Genomic DNA, 18,963 nt, shown 5'->3' on the forward strand with positions numbered 1-18,963 from the left:
TCACACAACCCGGACCACTGGTCCCAGGCCTTTCTCTAGCTGATACGAACCGGAGAGCTCTGCGGTCCTACAGGTCAGGGCCCTGCGGGGTCTTCGCCCCCATCTCCCAGTCCCGAGCGGTTCGCCAGCACCAGCCTTGGCTCCTGCAGTCCCCGTGACTCCTTCATTCCCTGGGGTTCCTTGTGCTGCTCTCCTAGGGTCTCCCCTCACAGAGGCAGTTCGCGTGTCAGTGTTTGGGTCGGTTTTCCCTTTGCGTAACCCAAGGAGCCCGGAGCCAGTTGTCCTGCCACCAGCAAATGGGTTCTGAATCCAAATACAAAGGTGACATCTGGTGTGGTCTTGTCCGTTGCGGCTAGTTTCCCCAGCATCTCTCTCAGAGAAGGCAGCGTCGCCTTCCCAGGGTGAGGAACATCAGTGACCATCTGTTTCCACTGAAGGAGGCCAGTTGGTCGTGAACTTCCCCGTCTGGCCAGTTATGGTGCTGCTCGTGCTGGCGGCTGTGCGTGAAGTAGCCAGGGAGTTCCCGCCTTTCCTCCTGACAAAAATCCGCTACACCCTGACCCGCAGTAGCCCAGGGACGAGAGGCGCCCCCAGTGTCAGTCTAAAGGGCACCCCTTCCTGCCACATATCCCCATGTGGTCAGTCAGACCCTTCCGGCAACAGGACTCGCTCCCTGCCCTCGGCAGCAGTGCAGGAGAGAAAACCCCATGCCGGGTCTGGGGGGGGTCCGTCTCTGGGGGCTCCTATGGCAAACCCAGTCAACGTCTGCCGCTCATCTGCCGTCCTTCTGTGCGTGAACGAACTCTGGGGTGTCCAAATTTAGCCCAAGAGATCGGGATCAGAAAAGGGGAAAAAGCCCCGGGCCACCTCGCCACTCCCATGGTCTCTCAGAAAACACCCCTCGAGGTCACTGACTGTTCCCCCACAAGACACCTTGCCGGAGACCGCAGGCTCTGCCGGGAAAGTAACTCGTTTTGCCCAAGCTGCGTTCCTTGCCCCGCAAACGAACGCGGCTCCCACAGACGGAGCTGGGACGGGACCGTCTCAAGGACCAAGCACAAACCTGTTGCTTCCCAGCAACGTTATGAACCACTCCTTGTTTCATGACAGCTTCTCGTACATTCAGAAAGGATTCTAGAACTCCGAGATCACAGTACCTCAGTCGGGTCTCGCGCTCACACGGCGCCTGGTAAGCCTCCGGCCGGCAGGCGCACAGGCGCAAGCGACCAGCCTTCGCCACGGGCCGGGCCCTTCTCTAGAAGTCCTGGGACGGCGCGCCCTGAGCAGGCTGCAGGTTCGTGCGCAGCTTGTACATGTGATCGAGCGCTCGCGTGAGGAAAGCCCCACTCGTGTTGATCTCCATCAAGGTCAGGTTGTCCAGCTGAAACACAAGACAAGACCAACCAGGATGAGGGTCTGATTTGACAAAATGTACGATCTACGGGGACGCCTGGGTGGCCCAGTTAATTGGACAACTGCCTTCGGCTCAGGTCATGATCCCAGAGTCCCGGGATCGAGTCCCGCATCGGGATCCCAGCTCCACAGGAAGTCTGCTTCTCCTTCTGACCCTCTCCTTGTTCATGTTCTCTCTGTCTCTCTCTCTCAAATAAATAAATAAATAATCTTAAAAAAAAAAAAGTACGATCTACGGAATAAAAGTGAGTAGCCGATGAATAATGGGGTTTTGGTTTAGTCACGTAGGCCGGGCACAGCTGGGAATCCCTCTGGCAGTGGTCCGAGCAGATGGGGTGCGGGGACCACTTGCTGGCTCCCACCGGCGGCCCCGGGCTTTGGGGGCACGCGGAAAGAGCCAGCGGCCACGGGAGGCCCTGCACACGCCTACCTTGGCATGTGCCTCCTGCTGCCTCACGAAGCTGTCGGCGGACACCCGCAGTTTGGCCATACGAGTGTCCCACACGTCCTTCACCAGGGTCCGGATCTCGTCTGCTTTGGGGATATTGTCCGAAGCGCTACAGAAGCAAGAGCAGGGCGACAGATCACTGGGGGGGCACTTGGTAAAGTAATGCGACAACCAGGGGGAAGTGGCCTGTGTGCTGGTGTCGGCAGGTCCCGCAGCAAAGGTGGAGCCCAGACTCGCAGCCCCAAGGTCAGGGGTCGTGGCCGCCTCCGGCTGAGCCAGCCAGGAGCCCTCCAAGTGGACAGGACTTTTGAAAACACAAGCAAAATGTGTGTTCCTTTGTTTTCAATTTTAAAATGTAAAAATTTTAGCAGTTAAGCTTGGTGCCAAGAAAACTCAGCCATGGGGACACCTGCGTGTCTCAATCGGTTGGACAGCTGTCTTCGGCGGGGGGGCATGACCGAGCCCGGCGGTCCCAAGACCAAGCCCTGCACAGGGCTCCCTGCTCAGCAGGGAGTCGGCATCTCCCTCTCCCCCACACTTGTGCTCTCTTGCTAGGTCTGTAGCTATCTCGCTCTCTCAAATGAATAAAATCCTAAAAAAAAAAACCAACTTCACCACGATCCACACTGCCGTCTGCGCTCACGTTAAGCGGCTCACGGCGGCTGCGACACCAACTTCAGAGGACAAGCACGGAGTCGGACGTCCTCCTCCCGGGGTGACCGAGTGTTCTGTGCTGCAGAAAATCCATCTTGAAGGAACCTGCTCCAAGGGCTGGCTCAGAGGTCACGACTGCCACTGCTCCCACGTCATTGACCCAAGGGCTTACACCCCCCGGGGAAAGACAACAGCTCCATGCCAGGCTCTGTGCTCCGCATTCAGGGCATTTCTATCCTCCAGCACACTCTGAAGGAAGCACCACATCACTCCGCAGAGGAAACACAAGTCCACTTACAGAAACCACAGGATAAACTGCAAATTAGTATAACCGAGCATCCCACCACCCAGTGAATTCTGGGTAAAAGTCTGAACAGGAGTCAGCGAAGGTCAGTGTGACAGCCGTCCTGTGGTGAGCTGCGTTTTGGATCCTTCTAGGCCATTCTTGTTTTTTGTTTTGTTCTGAAGGAGGCTCACACCCAGCGTGGAACCCAGTGTGGGGCTTGAACTCACAACCCGGAGGTCAAGACCGGAGCTGAAACCAAGAGTCAGACGCGCAGCGGACTGAGCCGTTCAGCGCCCCTTGTTGTGAGCCGTATTTTCAACTAAGCTTTGAAGGAAAAGACAAAACACAAGCTGAAAGCAGAAGCTAACACGGCCCATTGCCGGGCACGCTGGGAGAGCGGAAACGGCCTCTCTCCCTGCTGAAAACAGCTCGTGCTGAGCAGCAGCGAGTCCAGGGCTGCGAGCTACAGGACGGGTTAGACTTAGGAGCTATGTAGCGGGTTATACTTAGGATCCAAACATTTGGGTCTGATACTCTGAACAGCATGTTCAGGAATAAAGGACGGTCGATTTGTTAACGGAAGTGCAGGACAAAGGCGAAAGTGGGTCCCTTGGCCAAACGAGCAAAAAGATCACAAAACCGAAGTTCCGACAGGAACTACACACGTAAGATCCTGAACCCCCAAAACTGAAAGTGAAGAGGCCCCTCACCTCTGCCGCCATGTCTTCCCTTCCAAGTCCCGCTGCCACAGAAGGCTCTCCACTTTGTCAAACGACACGCCCCAGCCAGCCACCGTCCCCAGAACATGCAGCCTCAGAGCAACGGCCTCAGCTCCCCAACGCCCTACCTGGCCTACATCAACCCCAACCGCTCCGCTCGCCCGAACGTGTGAGCCCGTCCACGCGTCCCCGCTTCTCCCCACAGCGTCTTCTTCTGCGGTGAATCTTCCCTCCTCCGGCCTGGGAGCCCTTCAATGACACCGTCAGGCACTAGGGCCGCATCCCAGCATGGTCTAACAGCGGGGACTCACGGACTCTCACGCAGGCTTTGTGCCCAGCGTGGATGCTGACACGGGCTCAACTGCACAAGCCCGAGACCATGACTTGAGCCAAAAATCAAGAATCAGACACTTCACCGACTGAGCCGCCCAGGCGTGCCGGTCCATGCCCTTTAGAACTTGGGGGCGGGGGGGGGGGCGACTAGCGATTAGAAGATTACTGGTGACAAAAGGCGCGGGGACTACAGAGCTCCCAGGAGAACAGGCACCCTTAACCTGTGAAAGAGCCCCAGTCAGGGGGAGCCAAAGGACGAACAGACAACAGACGGGCAAACTGGACAGAGGACACGGTGTATGAAAGCCTGGAGGACCCTGGTATGTGAAGGGGAAGAGGCCGATGTGGGCCCAGAACCCAGAGCAGCAGGGGGAAGCCCACCGGAGCCACAGAGGAAGGCAGAGGGAGTCCGGCTAGGCAAAGCCCACATGCCGCCAAGAGGACCGTGGCCATGACCCTGCACAGGCTCCGAGGAACAGATTAGCCACGTGGCAGCCCCATCTTTAAAAGTCCACTCTGGCTGCAACGTGGAGAAGGAATCAAAGCCAGTGGGGAGGCCGAACTGAACACGGGGAAGCAGGACGCTGCTGCCCTGCACCTGCTGCCACCGTGGGCTGTCATCACGGCCAGGGCTTGAAGCAAGTGGGAGCCTCTGGCCTTTCCTGTGAAACACGTGCCAGAACTCACATGTGCATAGTGAAGACCGGAGGGTAAAGCCTCGCCCGTGAAACAGAGCTGCGGTTAAGGTTAGAGAGGAGAACAGAGACTCGCTAGTGTCCAAGGTCAAGCGACTGAGCGGCGAGGAATCCCCTCGGAGCAGGAGGGCTGAGAAGGGAAGGACAGATGGGAGAGCCCCGGCAAAAGGGTGCGAGCGCGCGAGCGCCTCCCGCGTTACCGACCCAGGAGCTGGGGGCCGGGACAGCCCTCACCTTGGATCAGCATGGAATAGGAAGGAGAGGCAGGGTCAGGGCTGAGTGTCAGCAGCTCTGCCTCGCACGCGGCTCTGCACTTACTGATTCAGCAGGAGCTTGGTCAGTTCCATGTAGTATGGGCTGGGCATGGGGGTGAAGGTTTCTTCCTGTCGTTCATGCTCCCTGACCTTCTCCAACTTCTCTGAAATGGAGAAATGTACACATGTTACTATCACCATACCCAAATATTCGTTGAAGCTTTCCAGTTTACCAAGTGTCTATTACCTGTTGGATCAACTAACAAAAACAGAGAAAACACTTTTTTTTTACTTTTTTCTTTTTTAAGATTTTATTTATTGGACAGACAGAGACCACAAGTAGGCAGAGAGGCAGGCAGAGAGAGAGGAGGAAGCAGGCTCCCCGCTGAGCAGAGAGCCCGATGTGGAGCTTGATCCCAGGACCCTGGGATCATGACCTGAGCTGAAGCCAGAGGCTTAACCCACTGAGCCACCCAGGCGCCCCCAGGAGAAAACACTTTTTTGGAATAACTTATCACTCGATGATTCAGGGCCCATTTCCTCAAAAGTTTCTCTTATTGGGAGGGCGCCTGGGTGGCTCAGCTGGTGAGCCGTTTGCCTTCGGCTTGGGTCATGATCTCAGGGTCGTGGGATCGAATCCTGCATCGGGCTCCCTGCTCAGTGGGGGGCCTGGTTCTCCCTCTCTGCCTGCCGCTCTGCCTGCTTGTGCTCTCTCTGTCCAATAAATAAATAAAATCTTTAAAAAAAAAAAAAAAAGTTTTTCTTATAGAAGTTGGTAATTTCTTGTTGGCATTGGTGTGCCTGGGTGGCTCAGTGGGTTAAGCCTCTGCCTTCAGTTCAGATCATGATCTCGGGGTCCTGGGATCGAGCCCCACCATCGGGCTCTCTTCTCGGCAGGGAGCCTGCTTCCTCCTCTCTCTCTGCCTGCCTCTCTGCCTACTTGTGATCTCTGTCTGTCCAATAAATAAATAAAATCTTAAAAAAAAAAATTCTAGTTATGTTGCTGCTCTGGCCTGCAGGATATATTACTGGAGAAACTGTGTCGGAGTCAGAAGTTCTTTTCTAGGGGAAAGAGCATTCTATCTTTGATACAAAAGGTGATGAAAGTAACCAGTGACTGGAGAAATTTACTTATACACAGGGGTGAACCCTTGTTCAGAGGGAAGCAAGAGGACATAAACCGCAGCCCCTCTAAGCCTGGGGGTGAGATGTGGATCACAGAGGGCCTGAGCCCAGCATCTAGAATCCTGCAGTGGAGTCCCAATTCCACCCAGCAGCAGGTCCCCTCTCTCCTTGTCTCACAGGGCTGAGAAAGTCCTGGATCTGGACTGGCCACTGAAGCTGAGGGACACACTCACTACTGTGCTGGGGGTGATGGGAGCAGGCTTTCAGCACTGGGCCCCTCCTCAGGGGCCCTTGGTGCCATGCCGAACCCAATCTACTGCCCTGCTCCATTCACACTCCCGCTCTTACCTGATGCCCTTCTGAGAGCCTGCACACTCCTGCCAGCTGCCAGCACACCGCCCCTCCACACTTGTCCCCGTGCACAATGGACATCCCTCCGGGTGTGTTCTGGAACTCCTCTCCGACCAGCACAGAACACCACCCCAGTCTCTCACTCAAGCTGGTTGTGCCTCACTACTTAACCATCCCATCAGCTCCCTGCAACATCTTCCACCTGAAGAAAATCCTAGGGGCGCCTGGCTCAGTCGGTTGAGCCCCTGACTCTTGATTTCAGCTCAGGTCATGAGCTCAGGGGCCTAGAATCCAGCCCCGAGTCAGGATCCCCAATAAGCAGCGAATCGTCTTCTCTCCCTCTGCCCCTGCTTCATGTGCTCTCTCCTTTGCTCACTCAGTCTCTCAAATAAATAAAATCTTTAAAAAAATAAAAATAAATAAATATGGGCTCCTGGGTGAGTCAGTTGGCTAAGCACCTGTCTTCAGCTCAGGTCATGATCCCAGGGTCCTGCGATCCAGCCCCGCATCAGGCTCTCTGCTCAGTGGGCAGCCTCTCCCACTGCCCCTCCCCGCCAGCTCATGCTCACTCTGCTGTCTCCTTCTCAATAAACAAAAATTTTTTTTAAGATTTTATTCACTTATTTGACAGAGAGAGACCACAAGAGAGGGAACACAAGCAGGGAAAGTGGGAGAGGGAGACGCAGGCCTCGCGCTGAGCAGGGAGCTCAATGCAGGGCTCGATCCCAGGACCCCAGGACCATGACCCGAGCCGAAGGCAGATGCTCAACGACGGGAGCCACCCAGGCGCCCCCAAACCATTTTTTTAAAAGTTAACTTCCTTTCGTCAACCACTCGCGTGGGTGCCTGTCCTCCCCCCGACCCACGCCGGTCAACGCCAGGGCCCACAACCTCTGCTCAGCCACGCCCAGTGGTTCCATCTCTCCTCAACCGTAACCATTCCTCCTTGACCTCAAAAAGATGACTCCTTCTCGGAGGATATCTATCACTTGATTTCTGGAACGCCACCCTGAGTCCTCACCTGGGATACCTCTGGGCAGTCCTGACCGCGTTCGGCACTGCGGTATAGAGCTCAGACCCTGCCCGCTTTACCGCCGAAACCTACACCCCACCCCATGTCCTCCCGCTTCAATTCAATACCATCAACGCACTCGTGAGGACTTCACACTTGCATATCCCCAAGTAAGCCCCTTCACCGACTTCCTGACCAAACACTCCGGCCCACGACCCTTCCACCCAGGTATTGGCTAGGCACCTCCGGGGTGACAGGGCCAAACCCCAGCTTCTGGTCCCTCCCGAGCCCTCATGCTCCTACAGCCTCCCCCGCCCAGGAGGCAGCAACTCTGTGTCTTTCTGCAGTTCGGGCCAGCGACCCTGCCTGTCCCTCTTCAGTCTCCTCTCAGATCCCATGGTCCATCCTTCAGCAAATCCTGCGGATTCTCCCTTCAAAACACACCGAGACGGGGCAGCTGGGTGGCTCAGTGGGTTAAAGCCTCTGCCTTCGGCTCAGATCATGATCCCAGGGTCCTTGGACCAAGCCCCGCATCCGGCTCTCTGCTCAGCGGGGAGCCTGCTTCCTCCTCTCTCTCTGCCTGCCGCTCTGCCTACCTGTGATCTCTGTCAAATAAATAAATAAAATCTTTAAAAAAAAATTAAAAAAACAAAAAACAAAACCACACCGAGACTCCAACCATGGGAGCTCTCCTCCAGCAGCCGCCACACTACTCGCCGCCTGGAAACTGCCCGCTGCCCTCTCCCCACACACACCTTCTCACGCGGCTGGCAGGTTCCTTCCTAGCACCTAAGTCAGAGCATGAAACAGCGCCTGCGATGAATCCAGCAGACTGAGGTCACCCGCGCTGGCCAGATGTGCAACCGGGAGCTCTCCCCAGTCTCAGCGGGGTCAGAACAGCTCAAGCGCTCTGGAGGGCTGGGAGGCAGCCCTTACACAGCCAAGCACGGTCTGCCCTATGACCCTGCGTATTTATCCAAAAGAAGCAACAAGTGTCCACAAGCTGACCTAGCCGGGAATGTTCCCAACAGCCTCACTAGCCACAGCCAGAAATGGGAAGCCGTCAAATAGCCGGCGGCCGAAGAACGGGTGACCCGGCGGGGGGGAAGGGGGGGCCGCAAGTGACACGGCGCTGGGCAGCAGAAGATTGTGTAGCGCTACCTGTAGCCACAGGAATGATCCCAAAGCCAGTGCCAGCGCCGCTTCTGGGGGGCTCAGTGTTGAGCACCCGATTCTGCTCCCTGGGTCATGGGGTGGGGGGGGCTCCGTGCTCAGTGGGAGTCTGCCTGGAGATGCTCTCCATCTGCCCTTCCCCCACTCACAAGGGCGCACTCTCCCAAATCCACAAATCTCAAAAAAACAAATACAAAAACAAACCAGGGACGCCTGGGTGGTTCAGTCGGTTAAGTGTCTGCCTTCAGCTCCAGTCATGACCCCAGGGTCCTGGGGTACCAAGGTACCCAAGTTGGGCTCCCTTGCGCAGCGGGGTCTGCTCTCCCTCTCTGTGTCGCTCCCCCTGCTTGTGCTGTCAAATAAGTAAGATCCTTAAAACAAAACTGCCCCTGGCTCAGGTCATGAGCCCAGGGTCCTGGGATCGAGCCCCGCATCGGGCTCTCTGCTCAGCGGGGAGCCTGCTTCCCCCTCTCTCTCCCTGCCTCCCTGCCTCCTTGTGATCGGTCTCTGACAAATAAATAAATAAATCTTGAAACAAACAGACAAAAGAAAACCAGAGAAGTCAAGAGACAAAAACAGACTTACTAGGGGACTCCATTCACAGGACCAGAGCAGGCAGAGCCACCCCCTCTCCCGGCATAGCAGAGGGCGGCAGGCTCTCGGCCACGCTCTACAGACCAGCCAGTGAGGCTTCAGCACTGCCCACGCAGTGTGACCCCGGCCGTGAGAAAGCTCGGGCTCGCTCTCCCCACTTTTCTGACTGGCCTGCGAGGAGACAGGCTCTCACCCCCATCACCTTCAGCGTGGACGGGCCAAAACGGCCAGAAGGAGATGTCGTGCTAAAAGCCAGACCTGGCGGGGCGCCCTGCCAGAGCCCCTCAGCAAAAGGATCGGGAGCTTCCCTTTGCCACAGACGCGCCAGGGCCACCGCCCATCCCTTTTCGGACCAGAAGGTGAAAATGTCCGGCGGTCCTTCTGAAACTGTATTTCAGGGCCTAGCTCATAGTGTCCCTGCTTTTTTTTTTCTTAGAGATTTCATTTATTTAATAGAGAGCAAGAGAGAGAGATAAAAAGAGAGAAAGGGAGAGAAAGCACAGGTAGAGGGATCTGCAGGCAGGGGGAGAAGCAGGCTGCCCGCTGAGCAGGGAGCCCGATATAGGACTCGATCACAGGACCCCGAGATGATGACCTGGGTGAAGGCAGACGTTTAACCAACTCAGCCACCCAGGGGTCCCAAAATGACATTGCTTCCAGGGAAGAGGTACCCCCAGCAGATTCCCAGTTGGGAGTGGATAATCAAAATCACTCAGAGGCTTTTCAAATGCTACATTCCCCCCGCCCCTTCCAAGTAAAATCAATGTTCCTTTGCTATAATGAGCCACTTTCGTCTCCGAGATAGGAAGATTGTGAAGGCTCAGGATAAAGTCTGTCTGCACTGCTGATACATTATTTTCTATTTTAAAGATCTAAGAGAGTCCTTGTGCACAGGAGTGGCGGGGAGAGGCAGAGTTAGAGGGAGCGGCAGACTCCCCGGTCAGCACTGAGTCTACCTTAGGGCTCGATCCCAGGACCGAGATCATGACCTAAGCCAAAGACAGACACTTAACCAACTGAGCTACCCAGGTACCCAGGTGCCCCCATCATTTTATTATTGATGCCTAATTAATACACCATACCATTCACTCATTTAAGAATGTACAATTCAGGGGTGCCTGGGGGGCTCAGTCCTTAAGCATCCACCTTCCGCTGGGGTCATGATCCCCAGGTCCTGGGATCCAGCCCATCAGGCTCCCTGCTCAGCCAGAAGCCTGCTTCTCCCTCTCCCACTCCCCGCTTGTGTTCCCTCTCTCGCTGTGTCTCTGACAAATAAATAAAATATTTTTTAAGAATAAATAAGATGTACAATTCAGGGGTGCCTCAGAGGCACGGTCCATGAAGCATCCAACACATCCTGGTGTCGACTCAGGTCATGATCTCAAGGTCACGGGACAGAGCCCTGCATCAGGCTCATTGCTGAGTCTCTGCTTTAGGTTCTCTGTCCCCCCAGCTCTTGCTCCCTCTAAAATAAATCAATCTTTAAAAAAAAGTACAATTCAATAGTTCTTAGTATATTCAGGGTTGTAAGTGATCTTCATGCCTTTTCTTTTTTTCCACTTAGCATGTGTCCTAAGTTCCTTCAACTGCAGCCCGAGCAGGACGTCATTTCTTCACATGGCTGAATACTATTCCCTTGTTTGGACGATGCCTTGCTTTCATGTGTTCTGTCCACTGTGAGAGACTCTGCTCCTTCACATGCTACACATGGGGCTCAAACTTACAACCCCGAGGTCACTCACGACCCTAAGGACCAGGGTTGTGTGCTGTCCTGAGGCAGACAGGCAGCCCAATATAATTATTTTTGAATGTTAAAAAAAATATATGCTTCTTCAAAGTCCTACACTATTTTTAATTTTACTTTTATTTTAATTTTTAAGATGTTATTTATTTATTTGACCGAGAGAGAGAAAGCAAGACCAGGAGGCGGAGGGGGAGGGAGAAGCAGGCTCCCTACTGAGCAAGGACCCCCCCCCAACCTTGTGGGTTCAAACCCAGGACCCTGGGGTCATGACCTGAGCCAAAGGCAGATACTTAACCCACTGGGCCAGCCAGGTGCCCCACATGCACTTAATTTTATTTATTTATTTATTTATTTTAATTTTTATTTGGGGCACCTGGGTGGCTCAGCGGGTTAGGCGGCTGCCTTCAGCTCAGGTCATGATCCCAGGGTCCTAGGATCGAACCCCGCATGGGGCTCCCTGTCCTCCTGCCCCTCCTCCAGCTTGTGCTCTCTTGCTTGCTCCGTCTTTCAACTAAAATCTTAAAAAAAAAAAAAAAAAGTTTTTATCGAGCACGCAAGAGCAGGGAGAAGGAAAGGCCGGCTCTCCGCAGCGCAGAGAGCCCAACGTGGGACTCCTCCCCCGCCCCGACCGTGACCCCAGAGGGCAGACGCTTAACCCACCGAGCCACCTAGGCGCCCCAATATTCCTGATTTTAAAGCAAGCTGGAATATCTTAAAACCAACATCTGCGCGACATTTGGTGTGGACGCCTCAAGCCGACACGACATTCGTCACCGCAGTGCGCAGACTAAGAGGCGACGCTCCAGCCGCCCCTGACCCCCAGCGGACCAGCGGCTGACCCCCAGCGGACCAGCCGCTGACCCCCGGCCCACCAGCCGCTGACCCCCGGCCCACCAGCCGCTGACCTCCCAGCCCACCAGCGGCTGACCCCCGGCCCACCAGCGGCTGACCCCCGGCCCACCAGCCGCTGACCCCCGGCCCACCAGCCGCTGACCCCCGGCCCACCAGCGCTGACCCCCCGGCCCACCAGCGGCTGACCCCCGGCCCACCAGCCGCTGACCCCCGGCCCACCAGCCGCTGACCCCCGGCCCACCAGCCGCTGACCCCCGGCCCACCAGCCGCTGACCCCCGGCCCACCAGCCGCTGACCTCCCAGCCCACCAGCGGCTGACCTCCCAGCCCACCAGCGGCTGACCCCCGGCCCACCAGCGGCTGACCCCCGGCCCACCAGCCGCTGACCCCCGGCCCACCAGCCGCTGACCCCCGGCCCACCAGCCGCTGACCCCCGGCCCACCAGCGGCTGACCTCCCCAGCCCACCAGCGGCTGACCTCCCAGCCCACCAGCGGCTGACCCCCGGCCCACCAGCCGCTGACCCCTGCCCACCAGCGGCTGACCCCCGGCCCACCAGCCGCTGACCCCCGGCCCACCAGCGGCTGACCTCCCAGCCCACCAGCGGCTGACCTCCCAGCCCACCAGCGGCTGACCCCCGGCCCACCAGCCGCTGACCCCTGGCCCACCAGCGGCTGACCCCCGGCCCACCAGCCGCTGACCCCCGGCCCACCAGCCGCTGACCCCGGCCCACCAGCGGCTGACCCCCGGCCCACCAGCCGCTGACCCCCGGCCCACCAGCCGCTGACCCCCGGCCCACCAGCGCCTGCCCCAGCCCGGTCCTCACCCACGTCCATCCACTCGGGCGGCAGCAGCCGACACTTCTGCCTCTGCTTCAGGGTCATGGCCAGCCACAGCGGCACTCGCACCGGTAAGCCCGGGTGGAAGGGCCCCAGCTCCCCCTGCGGGACGGAAACCCAGGCCGGTGAGCCCGCACGCGACCACACGCCCACCGGGGGCCGGCGCCGCGCCAGCTGGACCCGACGGAAAACACAGTCCGGCGGCGGGCGCAGGCCCAGGGAGGCCGCCGCGAGCCCGCGCTCCCGACCCGAGCCGCCTCCCCGCACACCCGGCCGGCCCACCGGAGCCCGGTTTCCCGCCCCGAGAACCCGGGGACGCGGCCACCGGGTCCGCCCCGCGTCCGGCCCCGGCTCGCGCCCCGCCCCCACCCCGTGCTCCGCGGCCGCTCTGACCCCCCGGAGCCCCCCCCGGGGTCGCCCCCAGCCCCCCCGCGCCCGCTCTGCCCCCCCCCTCAGGGACTCCCCCGGGTCAGAGGTCGGCGGGTCAGAGGCCGGGCGGGGGTCCGCGGACGCCCCGCACCCCACGACCGCCTCCCCGCGCGCGGCGGCCGGAGGCAAACGGCCGGGCCTGCCCTCACCCCGATGAGGTAGATCTTGTCTAGGCTGAAGTTGGGGATGACGGTGACCAGCTCCTTCTCGGCCAGAAACTCCACCTCCGCCGCGTCCATGCCGGCCACAGCGACCCGCCCGGGACCCGTCGCCGCCGGCCGCCCCCCACTAGCCGCGGCGTGAGGGCCGGCACCGCCGCCGCCGCTTTCCCGCCAACGTGCCGGCCCGCCCCCCGCCCGGCGGAAGAAGCCTATAGCAACAGGCCGGCGCCTAGGCCAGCCAATAGCAACGCGACGCTCTCCCCGTGGCGGCGAGAGGCGGGGACCATGGCCTCTTCTAGCGCACGGATTGGCGAACGTCAACGAGGCCGAGCAGACCACGCCCCACAGCGTCGGCGCTCCGTCCTCCTCAGGACAGGCCCGGCCCCGCCCCTCCCGCGGACCGGCCCCGCCCCTCCCGCGGCCCGGCCCCGCCCCCGCCGCGCTCCTCTCGTGGGCGGGGCACCGCGCGGTGCACCTGGCGCTGTCCGCGGGGCTGGCCCTGTCTCCACCCTTGCGTGCCCCCTCGCCCGTCCCGGGCGCCTCCACCGAGTCAGGCTGGGGGTGCAGTCCGGGGCACGTGGGCACTGGGTCCCGCACCGGGCCACGAGTCAATGCATTCATGCTTAGGTCAGGGCCGCGAGGCCTTGCTTGCCTTCACCTGGCCATCTTCTGCGCCTCCCTACACCCGGCTGGAGTCTGTAAAGGGGCCCCCCGCCCCACGCACACCGTCCGATTCAAACCCCGAGAGTGTGGTTTGGTCGGCCCCGCAGCTGGCTCGGGAAGGGGCAGGTTCGCTGGGCTGCCGCGCCAGCTGATGGGTTCTCTGTCTGCCCCGCCACTCGGGGGGCTCACGCCCTCTCCTGGGTCGGAGCCCCCAGCGGGCTGTGAGCGTTGACATGCACACGGCCGGATGGCTCAGGGGGTTAAGCCTCTACCTTTGAGTCAGGTCATCATCTCAGGGTCCTGGGATCGATTCCCACAGCATCAGGCCCCTGCTCAGCGCCGAGCCTGCTTCTCCCTCTGCCCCGGCACCCGCTTGTGCTCGCTCTCTCTTTCTCTCTCTCAAATAAATAAAAATTTTAAAAAAGAGGAGAAAGAAAGGTGCACACTTCTGGAGAATTCTAAGTCAGGGGTCTGGCGCGAGGACAGAAAACGGAATTTTAACCGGGGCCAGAACCGGTTTCCTGGGCATGAATCTGCTAGGACAGGCTGTTAGGGACAGGCAGTGGCTGAATTTGAACACTTCATCATTGTGCCCTGTGAAAAAAACACAAGAGACGGAGGATTCCAGGGTTCTGAATCCCCACAGGAGAGCTGCCCCCCCAGATCACCCCATGCAGTCCTCCCTAAGCCCCCAGAAACCTGCCCCCTGTAAGGCTGTTGGAGAGATGAAATAAAGCCATAATTAAGTTCTGCCCACTCACATGGCCTAGAACGGCGATGTCTGCTATTTATCTGGACTGGGAATCACCTTCATTGTGTGCCATTTATGAAGACTAATACAAAGCCTCCCCAGCCCCATGCGTGGAGCCGGTGGCTGTTTTAAGTCCTCTCTCCACCCAACATGGGTCCCGAACTCATGGCCCTGTGACCAGGACTCACATGTTCTCCCAACGGAGCCAGCCGGGCGCCCTGGAGGGAACCGCTCTTGCTTTTGGGATCCTGAGTTCAAGCCCTTCATTGAGTGTGGAGATCACGTGAGGAAAACGGAAAAGGAAAAGAAAGAAAAGGTCCGTCCTGATGCGGTGTGACAGAGGGCCAGTGATGACTTTGAACGTCAGTCTCCTCATCAGCAGACGAGGTAGGAATGAGAAGGAGCCTGGGTTGTCTGGGGAGGGGGAGACGCTGCAAGCCTGGTGTCCCCTAAAATAGAAGCTCCCTCCGGCATCTGTAGACCACGTGTGCCAGCTCGTCTGGGTTTTGACTGATAGCGGAATGTTTTCTTGACTGGCAAATATTTGTGTTCCCGAATTGGCGAGGCTTGCCTCCCTGCTTTCCATAGCGCAGAAGAGAGCAAAGGAAAAGAGCTGGTAGGAAAGCCCGGGTTCCGAGAGGCCGTGCGTGGCGGGATGAGTAGGAGAACGAGCCGAGCCCAGTGTCCACATCCCCCGAGTGTCCTTGTCCCTGTCTGTGAAGTGGGGGCAGCATGGCTGCTTGCCTCACGAGGCTATTGAGAGAGCAAGACGTGTGCAGTGTTGCACACAGCAACAAGACGGCGCCTTGGAGCCCCAAACGAGAGCAAACGTCGGGGGGACCTGGAGGCTCGTTAAATGTCTTTCCATTCCCCGAGGTGTCATTCACAATAGCTGAGGGGCGCAAACCACTCAAATGTCCCTCCGTTGAGGGACGGATAAACAAAACACTGTCTCCACACAGTGCAGAGTATACCCACCACAAATGGGACGAAGCGCTGATTGATGTTACAGTGTGGATGGGCCAGAAAACATGACGCTACGTGGAAGAAGCCGGTCACAGAAGGCCACATATGTTGAGTCCATTTATATGAACAATCTAGCAATTAGATGAGATGTAGAGATAGAAACCAGATTCCTGGGGCGCCTGAGTGGCTCAGTGGGTTAAGCCTCTGTCTTTGGCTCGGGTCATGATCTCAGGGTCCTGGGATCGAGCCCCGCATCGGGCTCTCTGCTCAGCGGGGAGCCTGCTTCCTCCTATCTCTCTGCCTGCCTCTCTGCCTCCTTGTGATCTCTCTCTCTCACTCTCAAATAATAAATAAAATCTTAAAAAAAGAAAGAAAGAAAGAAAGAAAGAAATTAGATTCCTGGTTTCCCGGGCCGGGGAGAGGGGTAGCTATTCAGGGGTATGGAGTTTCTTTTAGGGGTGATGGAAATGTTTTGGAACTAGAGAATGCTGGTGTTGCACAGCTCTGTACATATACTAAAAAACACTGACTTGTAGACCTTAAAAGGGTGAATTTGTGAATTATTCCCCAATAAAGCTATTATGTGAAATGCCCTTCCCTAAGCTCCAGATTTAGATTTTCTGATTCAGCGACCACACACATGTAACTGGCTCCCAGGAGGATTTTATAATTGGGAAAATTGGGGATTGAAGGGATTTGCCCCAATCCGGTCCAGCAGTGAGCCACACTTGAGATCCAGAGAAGACTTCCACATGCCCATCCTCACGCCTGGTCTCCGGAGGTCGGGGAGGCAGGACACAGGTGAGGGCACATGAAGGGCACAGGACCAGCCCGGAGGGGTGTGGTGGAGGCGAGCTGTTGTTTCAGACGCGGTGGTCAGAGCGCTCACACCACCGTCCCCCGTTGTAAGAAACGCCTCCCCGAGAAGATGGGAATGGCCCACGCGGTGATGAATCAAGAGCTGGAGACAAAGTAAGTGGGATGAAGGGACAGCCTCACTGTGCAGGAGATTTACAAACGACGGACGTAGAGACGCTGTCCTCAAAAGGTGACCCAGTCAGAGGCACGTGCAGCTCTTGATGTTGGGGTCCTGAGTTTGAGCCCCATGTTGGGGGTAGAGTTTACTTAAAAAAAAATATAGTGACTCTGGGGCTGCCTGGATGGATCAGTGGATAAGTGTCTGCCTGGGGCTCAGGTCATGATCCCGGGGTCCTGGGATTGAGCCCTATGTCAGGCTCCGCACTCTGCGGGGAGTCTGACTCTCCCTCTGCCTGCTGCTCCCCTGCTCAATCTCTCTCTCTCTCTCTCTCTGTCAAATAAATAAAATCTTTGTTTTAAGATATCTAATTTTTTTTAATATTTAAAGATTATTTGTTTATTTATTTGACAGACAGGGATCACAAGTAGGCAGAGGCAGGTAGAGAGAAGAGGAAACAGGCTCCCCGCTGAGCAGAGAGCCCGATGCAGGGCTCGATCCCAGGACCCTGGAATCATGACCTGAGCCGAAGGCAGAGGCTTTAACCCACTGAGCCACCCAGGCGCCCAATAAATAAAATCTTTAGAATAAATAAATGAAAATGAAGAAGAGTGTGGCATGTAACTACTTCTGAAGGATGGGCTGTCCATAGCCACTTCCTTCCAAAGAGGTCAGGTCGGGAATAGAGAAAAACAGAGTAATTTGACAGTGGAGAGACCTGACCAACACGACCTTGGGCAGGGGGGCAAGGTTACCACGGGCAGCAACAAGTCAAGGTGAGGGCATGCACCCCCGACAAAATGGAGGAGAAGGGCTCTTGACCTCCCGCGCCTTCCTCGCAGAATCCACAGTCCCAGTCCGGTCCTGAGATGCACATTGGACAGTACCAGCAGAAGGACATTCTGCCAAGCTCCTGGCCAGCATGTCTCAAAACTGTCAAAGTCGTCAAAAAGAGAGTCTAGGGGCGCCTGGGTGGCTCAGTGGGTTAAACTGCTACCTTCGGCTCGGGTCGTGGTCTCAGGGTCCTGGGATCGAGTCCCGCATCGGGCTCTCTGCTCAGTGGGGAGCCTGCTTCCCTCTCTCTCTCTCTGCCTACTTGTGATCTTTCTCTGTCAAATAAATGAATTAAATCTTTAAAAAAAAAAAAAAAAAAAAGAGAGAGAGTCTAAAACACTACCAAAGCCAGGAGAAGCCCGAGACATGAGGCCTGAGTGTATGTGCGATCTGGGAACAGAAAAAGGACATGAGGGAAAACCTGAGGAAGCGTGAATGAGAAGGGACTTTAGGTAATCACGGTACACAAGGGGCGCCGGGGGACGCCGTCATTAGACGTCTGCCTCGCTTTAGCTCATAATCCTGGGGTCCTGGGACCGACCCCTGTGTTGGACTCCCTGCTCAGTGGAGAGCCTGCTTCTCCCTCTCCCCCTCGCCCCTCACTGGGTCATGTTCTCTCACTCTGTCAAATAAATAAAATTATAAATAAAAAGGATTTTCTCTGCCTCTCCCTCTGCCCCTCCCCCAGTTGGACACATGCTGATGCTCTCCCTCTCTTGCTTTCTCAAATAAGTAAGTAAATAAATAAAATCCTTATTAAAAAATTAAAAATAGAAGCGCCTGGGTGGCTCAGTCGGTTAAACATCTGCCTTCAGCTCAGGTCATGATCCCGGAGTCCCGGGATCAAGCCCTGCATCGGGCTCCCCGCTCAGCGGGGAGTGGGCCTCTCCCTTTCCTGCTGCCTGCCTCTCTGCCTACTTGTGCTTGTGCTCTCTCTCTGTCAAATAAATAAATAAAATCTTTTAAAAAAATAAAAAAAAAATAGAGGGGTGCCTGGCTGGTCCATTTGGGAGAACGAGTGACTCTTGATCTCGGGGCTGTGAGCTCAAGTCCTGCACTGGGTGTAGAGATTACTTAAATAAATCAATTAATTAAAAAAAATTTTAAATAGAACTACCATATGATCTAGCAATGACACTACAATTTACCCAAAGAATACAAAAACACCAATTGGAAGGGATGTATTTATAACAGCATCGTGCTCAATAAAGCCAAGCTGTGGAAGCCAACCACGTGTCCACGAGACTAATGAGCGGATGAGGAGGCGGTGGCGTGTACACACAACGGAACACTACTCGGCTGTGCAAAGAATGACATCTTGCCATTTGCGGCGACACGGATGGAGCTAGAGAGTATACCGCGAAGTGAAGTAAGTCAGAGAAAAGCGAATACAGATGATTTCACTTGTACGTGGACTCTAAGGAACAGAACAAATGAGCAAAGGGGTAAAAGGGAGAAAAAAAACCAAGAAACAGACTCTTAACTCTGGAGAACACACGGCCGGGGTGGAGGGTGGGGGATGGGTAGCATGGGGGAGGGGGACGATGGGGCGCCCTTGCTAGAGGACGGAGTGACGTGTGGAAGTGTTGAATCGCCGTGTTGTGCACCTGAAACTAACACCGCACTGCCTGTTAACTGGACAGGAAAGGGTCCTGCACCTGGGGCACCCGGGGGGTCAGCTGGCTGGGCACCTG

General features: G+C 56.7%; 1 protein-coding gene across 1 annotated transcript; it reads right to left on the reverse strand.

The window, feature by feature from the left end:
• Nucleotides 1-1,066: 1,066 nt before the first annotated feature.
• On the reverse strand, nucleotides 1,067-13,264 carry GINS2 (GINS complex subunit 2). Its single transcript, XM_045076576.1, has 5 exons — nucleotides 13,068-13,264; nucleotides 12,477-12,591; nucleotides 4,867-4,966; nucleotides 1,844-1,970; nucleotides 1,067-1,381 (listed from the first exon to the last, which is right to left on the reverse strand). The coding sequence occupies exons 1-5, from the start codon at nucleotides 13,155-13,157 to the stop codon at nucleotides 1,256-1,258; spliced, it is 558 nt and encodes a 185-aa protein (XP_044932511.1). The 5' UTR covers nucleotides 13,158-13,264; the 3' UTR covers nucleotides 1,067-1,255.
• Between the last annotated feature and the right edge of the window lie 5,699 nt (nucleotides 13,265-18,963).

This window comes from Mustela putorius, unplaced genomic scaffold (assembly GCF_011764305.1).
Source record: "Mustela putorius furo isolate JIRA1106 unplaced genomic scaffold, ASM1176430v1.1 tig00000174_pilon_pilon_pilon, whole genome shotgun sequence".
NCBI lineage: Eukaryota > Metazoa > Chordata > Mammalia > Carnivora > Mustelidae > Mustela > Mustela putorius.

Excerpts from the sequence above, each read along its gene's own strand:
- GINS2 (XM_045076576.1), bottom strand. The coding sequence starts at position 13,157 with ATGGACGCGGCGGAGGTGGAGTTTCTGGCCGAGAAGGAGCTGGTCACC. Across the intron at positions 12,592-13,067 it reads ACAAGATCTACCTCATCGGG|GGGGAGCTGGGGCCCTTCCA; the intron begins GTGAGGGCAGGC and ends TCCGTCCCGCAG. Across the intron at positions 1,971-4,866 it reads ACCAAGCTCCTGCTGAATCA|CGCTTCGGACAATATCCCCA; the intron begins GTAAGTGCAGAG and ends TTGCTTCTGTAG.